The sequence below is a fragment of the Melospiza georgiana genome, chromosome 3 (assembly GCF_028018845.1).
Source record: "Melospiza georgiana isolate bMelGeo1 chromosome 3, bMelGeo1.pri, whole genome shotgun sequence".
NCBI lineage: Eukaryota > Metazoa > Chordata > Aves > Passeriformes > Passerellidae > Melospiza > Melospiza georgiana.
This window is the reverse complement of record NC_080432.1, coordinates 41,349,285-41,367,111: the sequence shown is the minus strand read 5'-3', so window position 1 is coordinate 41,367,111 and position 17,827 is coordinate 41,349,285. Positions and strand designations below refer to the sequence as shown.

Below are 17,827 nucleotides of genomic sequence, written 5' to 3'. Positions count from 1 at the left end.
TGCAGCCCCCTCTAAATCTCATATACGAAGACAGTCAAGAGTTATGCTCCTGGAATCTAATCCTAACCCTAATGTGACAATTTTTATATTTCACACAGCTTGTTTATAGTTTCCTGTTCCACCTAGGTACAATCAAGCCTACAGCTTAGTACTTTCCGGGAATTTTACCCAGATTTTCCTAACCCAGGATACATTTAAACAATGTCTAAAGGTGCCACATGGAAATTTTCGTCAGATTAAACTCTTGCCAGCCAAATTTAAACATACTGTTCTTCTTTTATTAAGTCCCTGAAGTTCTGTGCTAGCAACAGAAAGAATGAAGCCATCCCTTCTTTTTCAACTGATTAGCTTATCACTTATAAAAAGCCCTTTCAATGCTACTGTAAGCAGAGGCTAATAATGGTGTCAGATATGTACTTGTGATCACATTTGTACACTTTAAGGAACCCTCTCAGCTGACTGAAAAGTGAAATGGCTTTTCTTCAGCCACTTATTCTCAGTGTAACAGCATCTGTCACTCCAGCCCATGGTGCAATTTCTGGTTACAGTATGGCCAGTTAATATGCCTTCAAATAAATCACTGCATTTCTATCATATCAAACATGCAGCCAAAAAAAAAAAAAAAAAAAAAAAGAAAGAAAAAAAAAAGTGTAAGAAGTTTTCTTGTTTGTTTGTTAAAGTGTCAAGAAAATCCCAAAGCTGCAGTTGTCAGCAGCGCTTAAACTGGCAATTTTATTACTACTTTTCCCTCCACATTTTAGACAGACAGGAAAAGGAATGTCTTGAGGTTAGAGCACCAAGTTTTGCATTTCAGTGCGACGTCATAAGCATCTGAGAGCTCATTCACACATAACATCAAGATCAGTTTCACAGTTCTTACTCTGACTTACTAGGCAACTATTCTACTTGGAAAGCTGCCAGTATGTTCTGCAAATTACACAGAGCATTAAATCTTTCTGACACAGGTTCTATGATTATTTAAGGGACTTCATCATTTCTGCAGCACAAGTCTATGCCTAAGCAGTATTCACTCCTCAGTTCCTCTAATCACACGTTCTGCACTTTCTTGACCCACAGGCTTTGGTATAATTGCCTGTCAATAAAGGACTTCTTTTAAGTGCAGAATTCCAAGCAGGACAAGCTGATGCTGTCCAGATACATACACTTTAAATCCTATTTTAACCAAGTCTGCATGTGGAGTAAGGAGATGTGTTTAAAATAGTACAAATCAAAGACTGATTTCCAACTTTACTGGGACTGACAAGGCCAGCCAGTTCAGGTTAGAATTTGCATTGTGAATTCTTGCAATTTTGCTTGAATTCTCCTTTATTTAGTATTGACTACAAAGCCAGGGCTACTGGAACCAAGAGCTTTCATGAACTTCTGTACTTCCAATTTTCAAAGAAGTTCCCAAACCTTACCTACGTACAAAAAAGAAAAAGGAGGAAAAAAAGACAATGAGACCCAAGTATTTAATTTGAAACACAAAACGCTTTTTTAATTAAGATATTAATTTTAAAAACTTTTAAAATAATTAAAAATAGCTTTGGGGTTCAGAGCTGCTAAATTTTTGAGGTCTTCCTATATGCACTTCTTGGATATAAATACCTTGGGAGGGCCTCCCTTTTTTCCTCAATCTCATTTGAAAGTGTCACACAAAATGTTGTATGCAAGTAATCAACTTTCAACCTAGTGATTCATGGAGCTAACTCTGGTTTCTTTGCAATATTAACCTTACTTTCTCACTTTTCCAGTGGAGACAAGTGTGCTTTGAACTGACAACGTGTTACGGTTGACCAGCTTGATCTACTTTCATAAAATCCTTTCAGACTCCCGTGCTGATACCGAGTGTCGGAGCTCCAGGTTTCCCGTGCGGGCGCCTACGGAACGCTGCTTCCTGGCCAAGGCCAACACCGACCCGCCCGGTGAAAACACAGCTGAAAACACAAACCCGAGTCTCTCCTCTCTCCCGAGCCACAGACAGCTGATCAAAGCTCCGGCACGCAACGCGTTCAAGCCTCTCCCCGTTCCCACACTCTTATTTCAAAGCACTGTTTGCAGCTGACATCACCCGGGCGAGCCGCCCCCCCAGCCCTTCGCAGAGTCCCACAACCCCGGAATGGATAAGGCTGGAAGCGACCACAGTGGGTCACCTGGTCCGGCCCCGCTGCTCGAGCAGGGTCATCCCAGGGCACAGGAGCGCGTCCAGACCGTTCCTGAACGTCTCCAGCGATGGAGACTCCACAACCCCTCTGAGCCATCCGTGCCTGTGCTCAGTCCTTTCCTCTGCCGGGGCCGAGCGCTCCGCCCGCCGCGTCTGCCGCCGACCGCGCTCCTGCCCTACCGGCCTGGGGAGCGACGTGACACCCGCCTGCTCCGGCCCGGCCTAGCCCGGGGAGGCCCGGCGTGCCGGCGCTGCTCCCCGGGCACCGTGACGCCCTGCGCTCCCATGACCTCAGGGTCGCTCCGCCCAGTGCGGGCAGAAAACCCGCACCCGGTACTAACCTGACCAGGTCGGTCATACAGGATCCCACCACCACCACCTCCGCGGCCATGGCGCCGGGGCGGCCCTTGGACCCTGACCCTGACCCGCCCCGGGCCCCGCCGCGGCTTCCCGGGTTGCCATGGGCGACGGGCTGCCCGCGGGGACCTTCGCCCGGCAGGGCTGTCCCCGCCGAACGCCTGCTGCCACGACCGCCCCCTCTCCCTTCCCCTCTGTCCCGCGCCGCTCGGGCCGCGACCCAACCGCCGCCCCACAGCCTGCGCGGCGGCGCGGCCCGCACAGGCACTTGCGGCGGACGCCAATATCGGGCCGGTGAAGACCCCTTCGGCCCGGGTGGGAGCGGCGGCGACGGCGGCGCGGGGGGAGCGGAGGCGCGCACGGTGCGCGGCGGGACGGGGGCGCGCACGGCCGGCGCGGGGGCGCGCACGCCGTTGCCAAGCGGCGAGTTCCGGCCGCCGTAGGTAATGGCGGGGCCGGGACGGGCGGGATGGGGCGAACGAGCCGCGCAGGGAGAGCGGGAGGGAGCGAGCAACGGCACAGCCCTTCCCGGGCCAGCGGCGGGCGGAAGGGGACCCGGCGCCGGGAGGATCTGGCCCGGAGCCGCAGGAGGCCGGCGTTAGCACCGCCGCTGGGGCGGGGCGGGGCGGGCGCAGCGCCGCGGGTGGCGGCACCAGCTGGGGAAGGAGCGGGGCTTGGCCAGGGTCAGTCCGGAACGGGAGTGGACGGACGGAAAGTTCCCCTGAGTGTGGGGAGAGCTTCTCCCCTCTGTGGGTGAGCACTGGAGCAGATTGTCCAGAGAGGGTGCGGAGTCTCCGTCACTGGAGAGACTCAGGAGCTGGCTGAACACAATTCTGTGCCTTGTGCTTCAGAATGACACTGCCTGAGCAGGGAGGTGGGTCCGGGTGACCCGCTGTGGTCCTTTCCAGCCTTACCCATCATTCTGGGATTCCGTGCCAGGGCTTAGGTAACCTGGTTGTTTACCCGGGGCTCCGCAGGTGCACACTGCTGATCGCATTCCATGGATGTGTTCGGGCACGGCTGCAGGCGGCGGCGGTCGTGCGTCTCCTCCTTTCCCCGCTCCCAGGCAGACACAAACTCCTGCCCCCCGCCCCCAAAGTGAACACCACGCAACCAGCCCCGCCAAGAGGGTTAGACAGGAGAGCTCCTGTCACGCCTCCAGGTTTCCATCACAATATTCACCTTTCCTTTTTAAATCTTCCCGTAATCCCCATCATGGTATGGCCGGTGGTGGAAGGACAGAGTGTCTTGCATCCCCAAGCAGAGCCCGGGACTTCATGGTTACTGTGAAGCCTGTATAACATTAGCCCGAAGTCACAGTGATAGCCAGCTGAATCTGAAAGCATTCAACTCTTAGTGTGTTTGCTTCTTTCAAAGGTTTTGTTTTGGGAGGAAAACAGTCCAGTGAATTTTGTTTTTCTTTATTCCCCTGAGTTTGTTTGTGTTCAGTTTCTAGTACTGTGGGAAACTTACGCTGAAGAAAAACAATGTATATGACAACTGAAACTTAGGAAACTGGTACAAATTGTGTTCTAGTTTGTAAAGCCCTTTGTTTACAAAATAAATCAGTGAGTTTACTTGATAGCAACCCTTTAAGTATTGTGTATCTGTCTTGGTAAATGGAAGGTACTGTGATTTTAAGAAATAATGCAATAAAATACAGAAAAATGATTAACAGTCATTTAAATCTTGTTTTGACAATATATGCAGATTTTATTAATAGAAAGACAAGAAATCTCATTTCAAAGTTCATTTTGGAAGGTCAGCCGTGATCATGAGGTGTATCACGTCTCTCAATTTCACCCTCATAACACAGTTCCCTTAAAACACGTCATTATCAGAACCCATTCTTGATCTTCCTGTATAACTTCAGCATTGCTGGAAGGATAGCTTATTTTTCAGCATGTTCCCATGGTTTAAGAAGTTCTCACCTTCCTCAGTCCAGCTGCTCCCTGCTTGAAATTACTGTTCCCTACGGCAGGGCTGGCAGACTGAAGTATGTGCCCTGTTGTAATGACTCTTGTGCAAAGTATTTTAGCTTAAACTAATTTTTATGAGCAGTTCAATCTAAGCCATTGGACTTTGCATTGAAATATGTCAAGAATGGGCTTGTTTTCTCAGTCCCTCTGGGGAAGAATAAAGGTGAGTAGGCAGAAATTTTTAGTAGAAAAGTAGCAAACCAGAGGTAGTATCTTAAATTGCTGTAGGTGTTTGCTAAACAAACTTAAGTTGTTCCATTGTCAATTAAACAAATCGTATATGAGAACACATTATGTGTCAGGGCATGGATACATAGTCTTCAGCTTCTTCACTGCCATAAAATGTAGGAGCCAGTGTATTAAAGATAATTACTGTTTTTAGGAAGTCTTGCTTTATTAGTCTTTCAGTTTGCCTTTAAGTGCCTGGCCTTTGCTTTATTAAGATACTTTCTGAATATCTAGGACAAACACTCTTGAGCGTTGCTTCCTGCTACTCCAGTGTGAATGGCTTTCATGGGAACAGAATGTGAAATTTAATGTTGCTCCCAGTTCCAGAGATTTAGTAGATTCTGCAGAATATCCATTAGTTACTAATTAATGCTTGTAAACTGAGTGTGAGAAACAACAGAAAATTGCAATTATTGCCATGAGTTGTTCACACTCTTGTTATAGAACACTTACTAATACAGTAGTCCATATGCAGTTTTAAGAAAGTGAACACAGTGTGTATTAGTGTTTTTCAATTAAATGCTATTTTTAAAAAAAATTCTTAATGCTGAGGGTTTCTGTATGAGCTTTTCTGTCCCACTTGTCAGTGGCAAGTTCATGTTACCTTCAGTCATTTACTGCCTTATTTTCCAAAACTACCAAGTTCACTTAATTTTCATGTGAATCCCTGTACATTAGAATGTGATCAAATAAATCAACATTTTAATAGGTTGGTTATCCTTCTTTTCTCCCACTTCTCCTACCAATCTGTTGTTGTCCATTTCGTGCTGCAATGACTTAAAACGTGTGTATGCTCAGTTTCTACTTTTCACCTAGAAAGCAGCAGGTTCCTAAAGTGTGCTAAATTAATGACCTAATTGATTTAGCATAAGGTTGTGCAATTGTAAGCACTTCTGAACAAGCTGTGCTTAAAATGTGTTTACATCAGCTTCCTGATCTGTTACATGAAGGAAGATTAAGATGCCTTTCAGAGAGTGCAGTGATGCCACTGAAAGAGAAGCAGTATTAGCTTTTAAAAGGCATCATGAAGTCCTGTAAATTGCCACCTAATGAAGTGGTATAAAAGTAATACTGATTATTAGTGAGGACACTAGTGTTCTTGGAAATTACAGGTGAGAATACTGAGAGGTATCAAACCCCTGGGCCCATTGCAATTAATGTAAATTCCACTGATTTCAGGGGACGTGGAACAAGTGTGACTTGTCAATTACAGACTGGGAAGTGTCAGAGTGGCCCTCAATTTTATTTCTCATTCTCAGAGGGATAGGGCCTTAATTAAAGGTGCCTAGGACATAATTCTGGCTTTATGTTGATACTGACTAAACAGACTTCATTGAATGTTGCAGAGGTGGGAGGAAAAAAACCGCTTGTGTTTATTTTTTCTCTATAAACCTGTGCACTGTTCTGTTATTCCACACTCCCGATCTTTTGCGTGCTTAGCTTTTTTTCTATTGATGTTTGCAAAGTACATGTGAATCTACATCAAATAAGTAGGTAATTTTTAAATTTTATTTTCTCCCTTTGCAGCTCAAGAGAAGAGGAAGCAGGAACATAATAAAATGTCACCTGAAGTGGCCTTGAACAGAATTTCTCCAGCACTTTCGCCCTTCATTTCCAGTGTGGTCAGGAATGGAAAAGTAGGACTAGATGCTACGAATTGTTTACGGATTACAGACTTGAAGTCTGGGTGAGTTCCTCATCCAAAAAGAACACCCAGCCCCTCACAGCTGTCTTTTCAGAGCTGAGTTTTATTAGGTGCATGGGTTTAAGCATTTTGAACACAGCTGGAGTTGACATACTAGCTGACATACTAGCTACATTATTTCTTATCTTAGTACCATTTTGTAGTTTGGGAGACTAAATTTGTCATATTTTTGGCAATAATAATCTTGTTAAGACACTCGCATCGCTGCCACTTGATAGTGCTGGTTTTCAGCAGTGAGATAGTTACAAACACTTTTTTCTGTTGTTTATTGCTTGCTTATTCAATCTTCTCTGTATACCAAAAATTGAAAGACAAATTTGTGTGACCTTATCTTAGTCATGAATATGCCAAACCAGAAGAAAAAGTAACTTGTGCTTTATCTGGCCTCCCTCAAGATCAGTACATCAAGTGGCTATAGGGCCAAGTGTTTGAAATAAGCAAAGCTGCTCCTTTTATTTTTAATTCTGGAAGCGTTCAGATTCGGTTTCAGGTAGTAATAGAATTTTGGGATTTGCATATACAAACAGACTTTGGTGTATAACCTCTGTGAATAATACATGAGAAGAGTGAAATGTTTAGATGACACATGTCAGAAATTGCTTTATTCTTATAGAGTTGAGCATCTAACAGCGTCTTTTTGATTCAGGTGTTTGTTTTTTTTTTTTGCTACAGGAGCTCAGAGACTGAAATTACTTTTGGTTTAGATATACAAATCATCTTGTTTGTACAAACTACTGCTTTGTATATCGTTTTGAATGATAGCATAATAAAAATAACAAAAGGTGTTCAGAACCACCACAAATCACTGTTGTTTAAAATGCAGTTCTGCTGAAGACTTTGTTTAATGTGCTTCTGAAGGCTGTTTTATTATGGTTTCATGAAAAGCTTCGGAGGTGCTTTTCTGCTTGTAACAATGCCTTTTCAGGAAGGAGGTTAGCATTCTGGGGTTAGTTTGAAAGGAACCATTCCCTCCCTGTGAGGTGCTGGGACAGAGTACAGATTTACATGGAGGTCTAAGAAGCCATGACTTTGTTATTAGTGTTGACTGGCTTGACATTTAGGCTTGCAAATTACATAAGACAGGCTGAGCAGTTCTGCATCTGCTGCTGTCATTTCATGCTAGATCTTGCTTTCCCTTGAACTAGTCTTCTAGGAAAGCTGTGATGGGAGCTCTTACATTTTTCCAGTTGAAGTCTAAGAGAAAGGAATACAAAGAAAAGTAGAGAGAAAACACAAGTGTTTGTTGGGAGGTAGCTAAGGGGTTTGCTCTCTACCCACTGAATGCTTATGCTGCCTGTCTTTAAAGTAAGTGATTAAAATAATGAAAAGTGGTATTTTCTAGCTGACTCTTTTCACAGGTATTTTTAATAGGTGTTTAAAGTTTTTGGCCACTGATCTTGCCAAGAGAGAAGATCTCGTATTTGCTTTGTTAAAACTTGAATGTTTTCCAGGGGTTTATTCTTTTAAAAAACTAAAAGCTGCCAGCAGCTGCACCAGTCACTCAAACCCAGTGATTCAAAATGTATTGTAACTCTGTTAACGTGGAGATTACACACAAGTACAGCACCTGACAGAGTTTGTTTTATAGCTTGTTTAAAGATACTGGCCCACCTAAATCCACGTGTTAGAAATAATTTTTTCCTTGTTCTGGAACATAAACCTCATTCTTTATGTTGAGTCTTTGTTTTAGCTTGAGGTTGTTCAGAGATGGAGTCAGGATAATCAAGATTCTTCATTTGTTTCAGAATTATTTTGATGGTTTTCTTTCTTTGGTACAACTAGTTTCTGAAAACCATTGCTGTAAACAGAATTAATTAACAATTGCTAGAAATTTCTTTGAAATGTAAATTTCATGCATGTGCTTTTAGGAAAGATTTTTGTTTGTTACAAATAAATTGTTATTTATAACAGAAAATTCTGAATTCATGTGTCAATATGGAAATACAAAATTCTCATGATTTAGTGCTTTATGCTGTCGCTGAACTGGTGAACAGAGCAGAATTACTTACCATACTATGGATGAATCACAGTATTACAGAGATGTCCACTGTAGTTCAGTGGTCTTTAACCTTGATACAGGAGTTCTTTGACACTCCACTGACTGTTTCTCAGAGTCTCATGTCAGCTGATAAATAGCAAAATCCCTAACTCACAGCCTTATTATTAGGTCTAAATTTATTGCTTCATACTGACTAGAGGAAAACTTTGTAGGCCATTGAGAATTCAAAAATGAATTGAAGGCCATTGGCCTACTCTCCTCCCCTGACCTCACATCATGAGATGATGCAAATGCCTGTATACTTTCACTTTCATTACACTTTTTAAAAGGAAACAAAATAATGCAGCCAAAATAATCACAACAGGCAAATGTAGGTGGCATCAAGGTGAAGAAAGAGAACTGTGAGGCCATTGAAGTTGGACATAAATGGTAAAAAAATGAGAACTATTTTTAGAGAAATGGGGATGAAGTTCAGGATATCAATTGCAAAACTCCCTTCCATTTCAATGGGTTGAAATCAGGCTTTAAACTTAGAAAGTAGAACCAGGCAGGTTTAGATGAAATGTGCTAGATTAAATGTTTGAAGTTAGATAAAGAGCAGTTCTTGTTCACAAGTGAGTATGACCACTTGGGAGTAGTATCAGTTCAGAAACTTTGCTTTTGAATAGTGATTGTACATTAGTGATTGTGACAGGGGTTGTACACATGCTAGTCTAGGCTGTTAAAACCCTAGCCTAGCTTAAGTTTATTACAGAACATGCAAATATTTTCTGCTTTACCTGGTGTGTTATGTGATTTATAAGATTTTTAATAATAAATAAATACAATTTTACTGTACTCTTTAAAATCTTATGATATTTAAGGTAATCACCTCAACAGCAATTAATTTTGACAACAGAAGCATCTCTAAGCTTCTGGGGAGGAGCTATATGGTTGCTCCACTGTCATATGCCATACTGTTACTCTCAGAGAAAGTTAGGAGTTAATGTTGTTATTCCCCTTCCCTAATGAACCAGTGTTTTACAAGGTGTAACAAAATAAAATGTTCAAACTGAAGATCCATCCATTCTCATTTCTTAGGTTTTAGAAATAGAAGCTGTGCTTAACAAGGAATGATGGTAACATACTGAATAAAGTGGTACTTCTAAGGCCCTGCCCACTCAGAGCCTTGGTTTTGACATTCTCAGAAATGGAAAGTATTTCCTCTCTGTTTCACCAGTAGAAGATCAAGTACCAGATTTTAGCCCGTCACATCAGTTGATTTTGATTTGTAAATGGCAAGCGTATTAAGCCTTTAATTATTTGAAAAGTCAATCCATATGTCAGATAGTTTTAGTAAGGAACTTGTTTTGCACTTTTTCTGACTTATTGCTGAGATTGACAACTTTTGTTGTGTTTTATAAACTGTATTAAAGAGCTGATGTTAGATGTATGAAGTATGATGATATGTTAATTTGCTTTGCTTTCAAGTGTGGGAGGGAAATATGTCATAGTAAGGAAATCCTATTGTTTTGCAGTCTTTGAGTATGTAAATGTTTTATAATAATATGTTACAGTTTCATAATGTCTGTGTGTTTTACAAACTTATTAGACAGTACCAGTCTCATAAGACACATATATTTACATCTATGATTAGGATATTCAGAACCAAGTACTATTTTTAGAATTTATTTGGCCCTGCTGATGCAGACCCCTGAATGGAGCTCATTGATGGGGTGCAACAGAAAAGAAAGAGGCTCTGCAAAGGAAATACTAATAAAAGGTTAGGTGGCCAAGTCTTCTTGTAAATAGGGCCCCACAGTGAACAAAGTAGAACTGGGGTGTAAGGTCATGTCTGAAATATAGCACCTTAAGCAGCATTGATTCTGGTGATAAGAAAACCCTGGCAGGCGTCTGTGTTGCATTAATAAAAGACATTCTTCAAGATGACAGAGTGGATGAAAGCATATTTAACTCTTGCATAGGATATTACTTTGTTCTAGACCCAAGGAAAATACTGTTGCCACTTGAGTCAATGCCATTTATTGTATCATTCAGTTAATCTCTACTAGTGTCTCTTTGAAATACTGACCCATCTTAATTAGATATTAAAATCTACTCATAACCAACTGAATTGTGGCTGCGGCATTTTTCTTAGCATTTACACATATAATCATGGGAAAGATGTTGAATAGGGAAAAGTGATTATTATGTAGATTCAGAAATAGAGGATATTTTCCTATGTGAAGGGTGTTTAATTGTTGTATAATGTAGAATCCAGTTATTTAAGAGACTGCTGCTTTTCCTATGGTGCGTTACAAGAGTGAAAGACATAGTTGTGGTGGTCATTGCCTTTGAGAACTCTTTTTTTCCCCTACAGCTGTTCATCAGGGCCCATGCTTGAGCTTCAAATTACACTGCAAGCCTATTCTTCTTACTCAACAAACTTGATTTTGTTTTTTTAAATTACTTTGATGTGTTCCACCAGGCAAAATTTCAAAATGAATACAGTGATTTAAAGCTGCATATATTAAGATTCTATTTTTTTAGATATCCACTCATAACAAAATTTTAAATTTCATACTTTCATGGTTATATTTATTCCATATTTATGAGAGGATTAACTGTGGAATTTTTTATGTAAGTGGTTTGTATTAAACCATGTTAGTATTTTGTTCTTTTCACTTGCCTTATTCACTATTGATTTTTGCCTCTCTGATATAGAGCTATGTGTGCAAGTTGGTATGTTCCTGAAAGAAACCTATATGAAGAGTGGTCAAAAGAATGTAATTTTTTCTGGGGTAAATTTCAACATAAAAATTTATTATCAAGCTGTAATAAGATATTTATAACTTTATTGCCCTGCTTCCTAGGAAGCAACGATGATTTACTTTTTTTCTGTTATCAAGTAGACTGCAATATGCTTTGGTATTTCCCTTTCTTTTGGGCATTTCCCCTTTTTAAGTAAATATGCATTTTTATGTGCATATTTTGTGAAATAATGTTGATTTTAGCTGTGAAATACTATTATAGTACTGTAGCAGTTATTTAAAGCTTTGCCTTGGTCTTTTGCATTTGATTATTTTAAAATGAAAGATTCTACTTTAGTTACTTGAGGAAGGTTCATATCCATCATTCACATTGGTGTCCGTAGGTAATTTTTTTAACATGTTTATGCATGAAGTTTAATGAATCTGACTCTTCTGAACACAAGTACTATGAAAACCTGTTTTAAAAATAGCTGTGTTTTGTGTGAAATGTGTACTAGAGAGGATGTGGCAGTTTCTAGGAGGTGTGGTCTTATGAGTCCTTTGCTGCTGTATACAAAGTAGGTTGTTTCATTCCAGTTTCTGATGACAAATATAGTTCTTCACTGCAAAGAATCTTACTACTAGAAGTTCATCTCTCAAGTAAAATGAAAAAGGCTGAAGCTCTGATGGGACAGTTTGATAAAGTTGGTGCTGTGGAGCAACACTTGGAACAGCAGTTTTTCTGTGCTGGTAAAAAAAGACTTGACTGTCTCCAAGGTTGCATTCTCCTGCATTTGTTTCTAAATGATGAAAAAACAAAGTCAAAATGTCTTTCTTAGAAGGTCAAAGTGTAGAGCATACATTTGGCAATGATTTTGTAAATAATCTCCACAATGTTTGGCATTCTTTTTACACCAGTTTTAAACAAGGTGCTTGAAGTTGTTCAGAACAAAAAAGTTTGTGTTTGTGAATTTCAAGTGCTATGAGGAAAGAAAGGACTTTACAAAGTAAAGATAGCACTAGATAATTGCAGTAACTTGGACTCTCATTTAAAAGACTACATACATTTTCCTGAGATCTTTTCAGTTTAAATACCGTACAATATATCTTTGCTGGTATTTTTATATGGAGACAGTGAGTAGCATCCTCTTGTTTGGCCTTGAAGAAGGTAAATGCAGTGTCTATCACTATTTCCATTGAATAAAAACGAGAACAAACTATTTGATAGAACTGTTACTTTTCTGTGTAAATAGAGTATCACATGATGCAGTGCTAATAGTGTGCAAAATGCTGTTGGAAAGGTGTACCTTAACAAGGTATTTAAATGTGCTTTTGCTATCAGTATGTTGGGAATTCATTCAATGTTTCTTGAAAATGGGGCTTGTGTTAGTGTAGGTCCTTGCCCAGGTCTTTCTGTTTTAACAGATGTCTCTTACATCTTTGCATTGTGCGTCACTACAGGAGAAAAAATTCTTAAGACTTTATTTTTTGTTATAAAGACAGCTAAAATCTAATAACTGTTATCCAGTCCAATTTCTTCACTTCCAAATCCTTGCATTTGTTTTATGTGAACTGAACAGATCTCTAGCATGCCATGTGTCTTGGATGCATATTGCATTTCACCAGAAGCTGAGAACAGCTCACTTTTTTTTTTCCTCTTCTCATTAGTAGAGAAGAATACTTCCCTGGATAGGTGGTCAGTACATTCCTCCAGTCTTACATGTGCAGTTATTTCTTGTATGCCTGATTGTCTCATATACATGCATGTATACATGGCATAGCATTAAAAAACTAATGTACACTTGGGATGAATATGAAGCACAATATTACAAATTTTTGTTTTAGCCTTTTTGTTGCAGACATTGTCTGATGAGATTAGGGGCTCTAAAAGCATAGGAGATGATCAGAGGCTTTATCCTGACAGACCAGTATGCAACAGTGTTGAAGATCAATCTCTAGCAGTATGCAAAATAAAACTGAATAATGAAATGTAATAATTTCTTATTTTTAATCTGTTTCTTGATATACAATCTTAGGTATTTACCTGGCCTTGCACTGCCCAGTGTAGACATTCTTTGAAGCAGCTATTCTCTAACTGAAAATGAGCATTTCGAAAGAATAGTTACAGCTGTATGTGTAAACTAACAGAGTTCAGTTTGCTCAGTTTGATTTATTGAAGATACTAAGTTCAGTCCGTGAGGTACACCTCCTAAATAATCCATAAAAAAGTAAAAGTCAATAAAAGGGAACATGCTTATTTTGTCTTTCCTGAGAGAAGGGAATTTGTGTCTGAGGCAAACCACTCCACAGTGTCGGCCACAGGTTCTTTTCTCTGTAATCTGTGGTACATGACTGAAAGAATAAAATTAGACCACTAGGACTGAGTATTTTTTATTATTGTACAGTAAAAGAATTGCAATGATAAAACTGAGTTAATCAGGGCAAATTGCAGAATTTCATTATGGGAAAGAGACCAAAAAAAAAGCCCTCTAAACTTACATTGCCTAAAAAACCCAATCCCAGATTCCTGTGCATCACTGTATGCATCACTGAAATAATATCTTTAGACCAATTATATGAAATAGTAATGGCTGTTATGTTTTGGATGGTCAGTTCTTTTTTCACTAGAAAAACCTGATTATATTGGTCTTGTTTATAGTTAGGGCTACCAGTAAACTTTCAAAATGTCTCCCAATTTAATTATTTCTTTCTCTCTCTTCTACTCCTTCCTCCAGAATGTTGGTTTCAGTCTCTTCTGTTAAAGTTGGTAGGTTTTTCATGCATCTCAGCCGTTGATTTTTTGTTGTTGTTTTGGTTGGTGGTCGTAATACATTGTTTCATGTTCTTTGTTAAGAATTCTTCTATACTGAGAATTTTTTAAATTAATAGATAGTGATTATCTGTCCTGTTTTCCAGGTTGCTATAAGTGTTAGTCATAAGCCTTGACTTAAACCCTATGAACCCTGTGAGAGTGACATGGTTTCAGGCCAACTGCAAACAGGCAATGAAGACACTTAGAAGGAATAATTTCCTCAGAGATTTCTAATGGTGTAGTGTCTTCCGTGTACATTACTTCCATTGTTTTAGTTTTAACCTGTTGCGCATAGGCAAAATCCAGTTTTATTAGATAGATGCAGGAAGAGGGAGAACTTGGGAATGCAGGAGAAGTGCTAGAAGTGGCATAAAGACTGGTTCAGGCATCTGTGGTGGGCTGGGGACTCAGACTTACAAGAACTTAGGGTAGATTGGGCCCTCTTTTCACTGGGATCTAAAGGTGACTGTGCTTATAAATAGTCTTGTCATTGCTGGAGGTCCTACATGGTTTTCTGTGCCTGTGAGGCTGATAAGAGATGAGCCAAGCCTAGCTTCTGCTGTGATGGTGGGAGAAAACAGGAGCTGCACAGTGAGGGCAAGGACAAGCGTTTGCAGGGAAGAAGAGGATTTTTTTGGCTGTCATCAAGAGAAATGTACATGGAACTCCTTTCTTTAGGGATAGTTAGATGGGACCGTGGGGAGAGTGATGCTTAATCTTTTGCTTTGTGGTGTCATCTCGAAAATAGTATTAGCATGGCTGAGGTGGCGGTGAACTGTGAGAATTAATGTGAGAATGAGAAGTTAGAGAAAGAAAAGGTGAGCTGAGGGGTTCTAGAGTGAGACTTCTAGAGAAAATGTAACATGCAGTGATGTGGGCCTTGCTTTCTGCAGGTGCAGTTACATGGGGTGGTCTGTTGTAATTTTATCCTTTGCCTTTTGATCTTTTTAGTCTACTATATATCTTTATTGTTGTAATTGATCAAAAATCATGCTAGAAATAGGAGAACTACTGATATTTTTATTCAGGTGTTATCTTTTCATAGGCTTTGTGCTGTGTCTCCAGTCTTGTAATATTTTATATAAATATACTTAATCTGAAGTTGCCCTTTTGAATATGTGTGCGACTGCAAACTATGGATTTATGTTCTAAATGTGGTGATCCTTGCTTGACCTAACTTTCATAGTCAAAGAACTGAATTTATTGTTGTATTAACATAAATTTCTCCTGAGAGGCTATAAATTAGGAAATCAATTAATATAGGCATCTGTGACCAAAAAGTTCTAAAACTCTGCAATTAGAAGAAAACTAAGAAAGGGAGATGGAGAAGACATAGGATCACTGGATCCTACCTAATATCCATAAATCATTGAACGGTTTGGGTTGGAAGGGACCTTGAAGATCCCTGCCCATCCTGGGCAGTGATGTGACCCATTTATTGTTTATTTAGTTTGTTAAAGGGGGAAAATATATAAACATGGGCTATGATTTTAGTTCTTGAGGTTTTTCCCTGATACCAATTCACTGTGTTTTTCAATAAAATGAAATAAATTACTTAGAAAATGGATAGGGAGTCTTTATGGCAACTACAGCCAATATTGAGAGCAATGCTATGTGGCTTATTAAAGCTGATGTTTATAATAGCCCAGCTTTTGTGATGTGCTGTATGAGTATGCTTTTTCTGTGAACACTGAAAGGATATGAAACTCCAGGTGGTTGACTGTAATTTCATACTTGGTGAAGAATGGTTCTCTTTTAGAGTAAGCTAAAAGTAAAATCATTCCCTCTCTGATTCTATTTTTCTTTCTCCAGAAATGGAGTTCACTTTAGTGAACAGTAGAAATAAAACATGTGACACGTTATTAGGTTGTAGCTCATTGCAAAATAATAGATAATTGAATGGCAGCTGTGAAAATCTGAAACATGATTTGAATCTGTCAGGAGGGGAGGGAGATGAAGTAAATCCAAAGGATGCATCTGCCACTCCCTCATACTCTTCACTAAAAATTTGCTTATGAGTTCCAAGAATTTGGGGTACAGCTGGTCTTCCAGTATAATGAAAGAGTGCCTTTTCTTTGTGTGAACATGTGACAGTTTATGATACTGGAAATTCACCAGTTTATTTACCTAAACATACTATACTAGATATGTGTATGTTATTAGTGTTGTTCCATCGCAATTGTCCTTATTTCTGTTCAATTTTTTGATCATTTCCTCATTAAAATTTCCCTTTTCTGTTTCTATTTCATTCTTTTGAGGCATGTGTGTGCCATGTGTAGTCTTTAAAAAGAATTACATGCAATTACCAGAGCATAAAAGATCTTGCTTACAAAGGAAATCAGTTTGATTATCAACGTTTCTAAAGCATGTTTATAAAATATGTTTTGTTGAAAACTTTGTCAATGCTTAATTATTTTTCTTAATTAGTATCATCATTAGCTTCCTGAGACCCAGTAATAATGATCTCCCATCCTAAACTACAGAGATTTTATGAATGGAAAGTTCTGAGATAGTTTCAGAGTTTTTCTTTCAAGTCCTCTTGCAAGTACAGTAGATGTGGTACTTCACATTTCTTTTTTGTGATAGCACCTTCCAACCTGTCCTGCTATGGTGGCTGGAAAAGAGCTGTTCTAAACCCAACTTTACCAGGCTAAATAAACAGGGAGTTTGGTACTAAAAAAATCCCAGAATCATGAGAAGTTTGTGTGTGTTTTAATTTAATATAGAAGTTTTCTGAGAGGATTTCAAAATGTGTATATATATATATATAGGTGTGTGTCCTCTGTTTCCCTCAGAGAGACTGGGCTGGACATCTCCCTCCAGCAGAGGCAGCCGTGTTTTGGTGACTGCAGAACTGCTGCCACAAGACTCAGGCAGCTCCGAAGGAGATTTGTAGTTCTACAAGTCCCAGAGCTCTCCCCACCTGCAACATCTGCTTTGGCAAACTCTCACTCATACTAAGAAAATCTATGTTTTCTGTTAATATACAAGTGCTGTATTTATTCTGCTAAGATAGGCATAAGAACCTTTTATATAATGTTTCTAGTGAAAGCTGGCAGCTGAATTGATTTTAAATAGTTATTTGAACTTACCTTTTAAAAATACAAATCTTCCTATAAGTGCAGAAGGGAAATGAGGGGTTGTTTTTCTGGTATATATGTTCTGCCTCACATCCCACTGCTCTCTAAAAGTTCCAGTTAGTGCAATAAACTTCTTACAAGAAAATGTAAACGTATGTAAAGGAAAATCAGCATTTACAGTAGATGAAGGTTTTATTGAAGATATCGTTGACATATCTGGAGACACTTTGGAATTTCCCAGATAATAACTGTGGCTTGAAATGTTGTTGCAATTACAGACTATCACCTATGCTATCAGGATTCAAAAACAGCATCATAATCATTACTGCAATGCCAGAAGTAGTCTTTGTCTATAGTTCAATTTTATACTAAGTTTGAAGAAACTGGATAGGGTACAAATGAATTTTCTGAAAACAGCGGGTTTATCTACTAGAATTTTTTTAAAATAATTAACAGTTGACTTTTGCTTTTTAATATTTTAATTAAGAGATGCATTTAAGTAGTGATTTAATGTAACTGTGTTTTAATTTCCCAAAAGTAATGCTGTGAGTCTTTTAAGAGCAAGTCCCTCTTTCTCTAGTATGTGTAATATATATGTCTATATATGAAGGGAAACTGAAGGTGGAAGTTGGTTGAGTAGCCCATCTCTCCCATTCCAAATTTTGCCTGGTTGACATAATTTTAGTCGGATCTGTTTGTTTTCAGGAGCAGCTGATTAATACTCTAAATACTGTGTAGGAGCCTGTAAAGCTTTGTGCAATGCTGCAGGGAGCT

General features: G+C 39.5%; 2 protein-coding genes across 2 annotated transcripts in view; one reads left to right on the top strand and one right to left on the bottom strand.

Moving 5' to 3' along the window:
* Window positions 1–2,631, bottom strand: part of RBKS (ribokinase) — a 71,250-nt gene extending 68,619 nt beyond the window's left edge. The window contains exon 1 of the mRNA XM_058021748.1: window positions 2,506–2,631. Within this exon, the coding sequence (XP_057877731.1) occupies window positions 2,506–2,555 (50 nt within the window). The 5' untranslated portion in view covers window positions 2,556–2,631. The remainder of the gene's footprint in view (window positions 1–2,505) is intronic.
* Window positions 2,632–2,897: 266 nt separating this feature from the next.
* BABAM2 (BRISC and BRCA1 A complex member 2) overlaps window positions 2,898–17,827 on the top strand; it is a 161,181-nt gene continuing 146,251 nt past the window's right edge. The window contains exons 1-2 of the mRNA XM_058021747.1: window positions 2,898–2,964; window positions 6,256–6,415. Coding sequence (XP_057877730.1) covers window positions 6,288–6,415 — 128 coding nt within the window. The 5' untranslated portion in view covers window positions 2,898–2,964; window positions 6,256–6,287. The remainder of the gene's footprint in view (window positions 2,965–6,255; window positions 6,416–17,827) is intronic.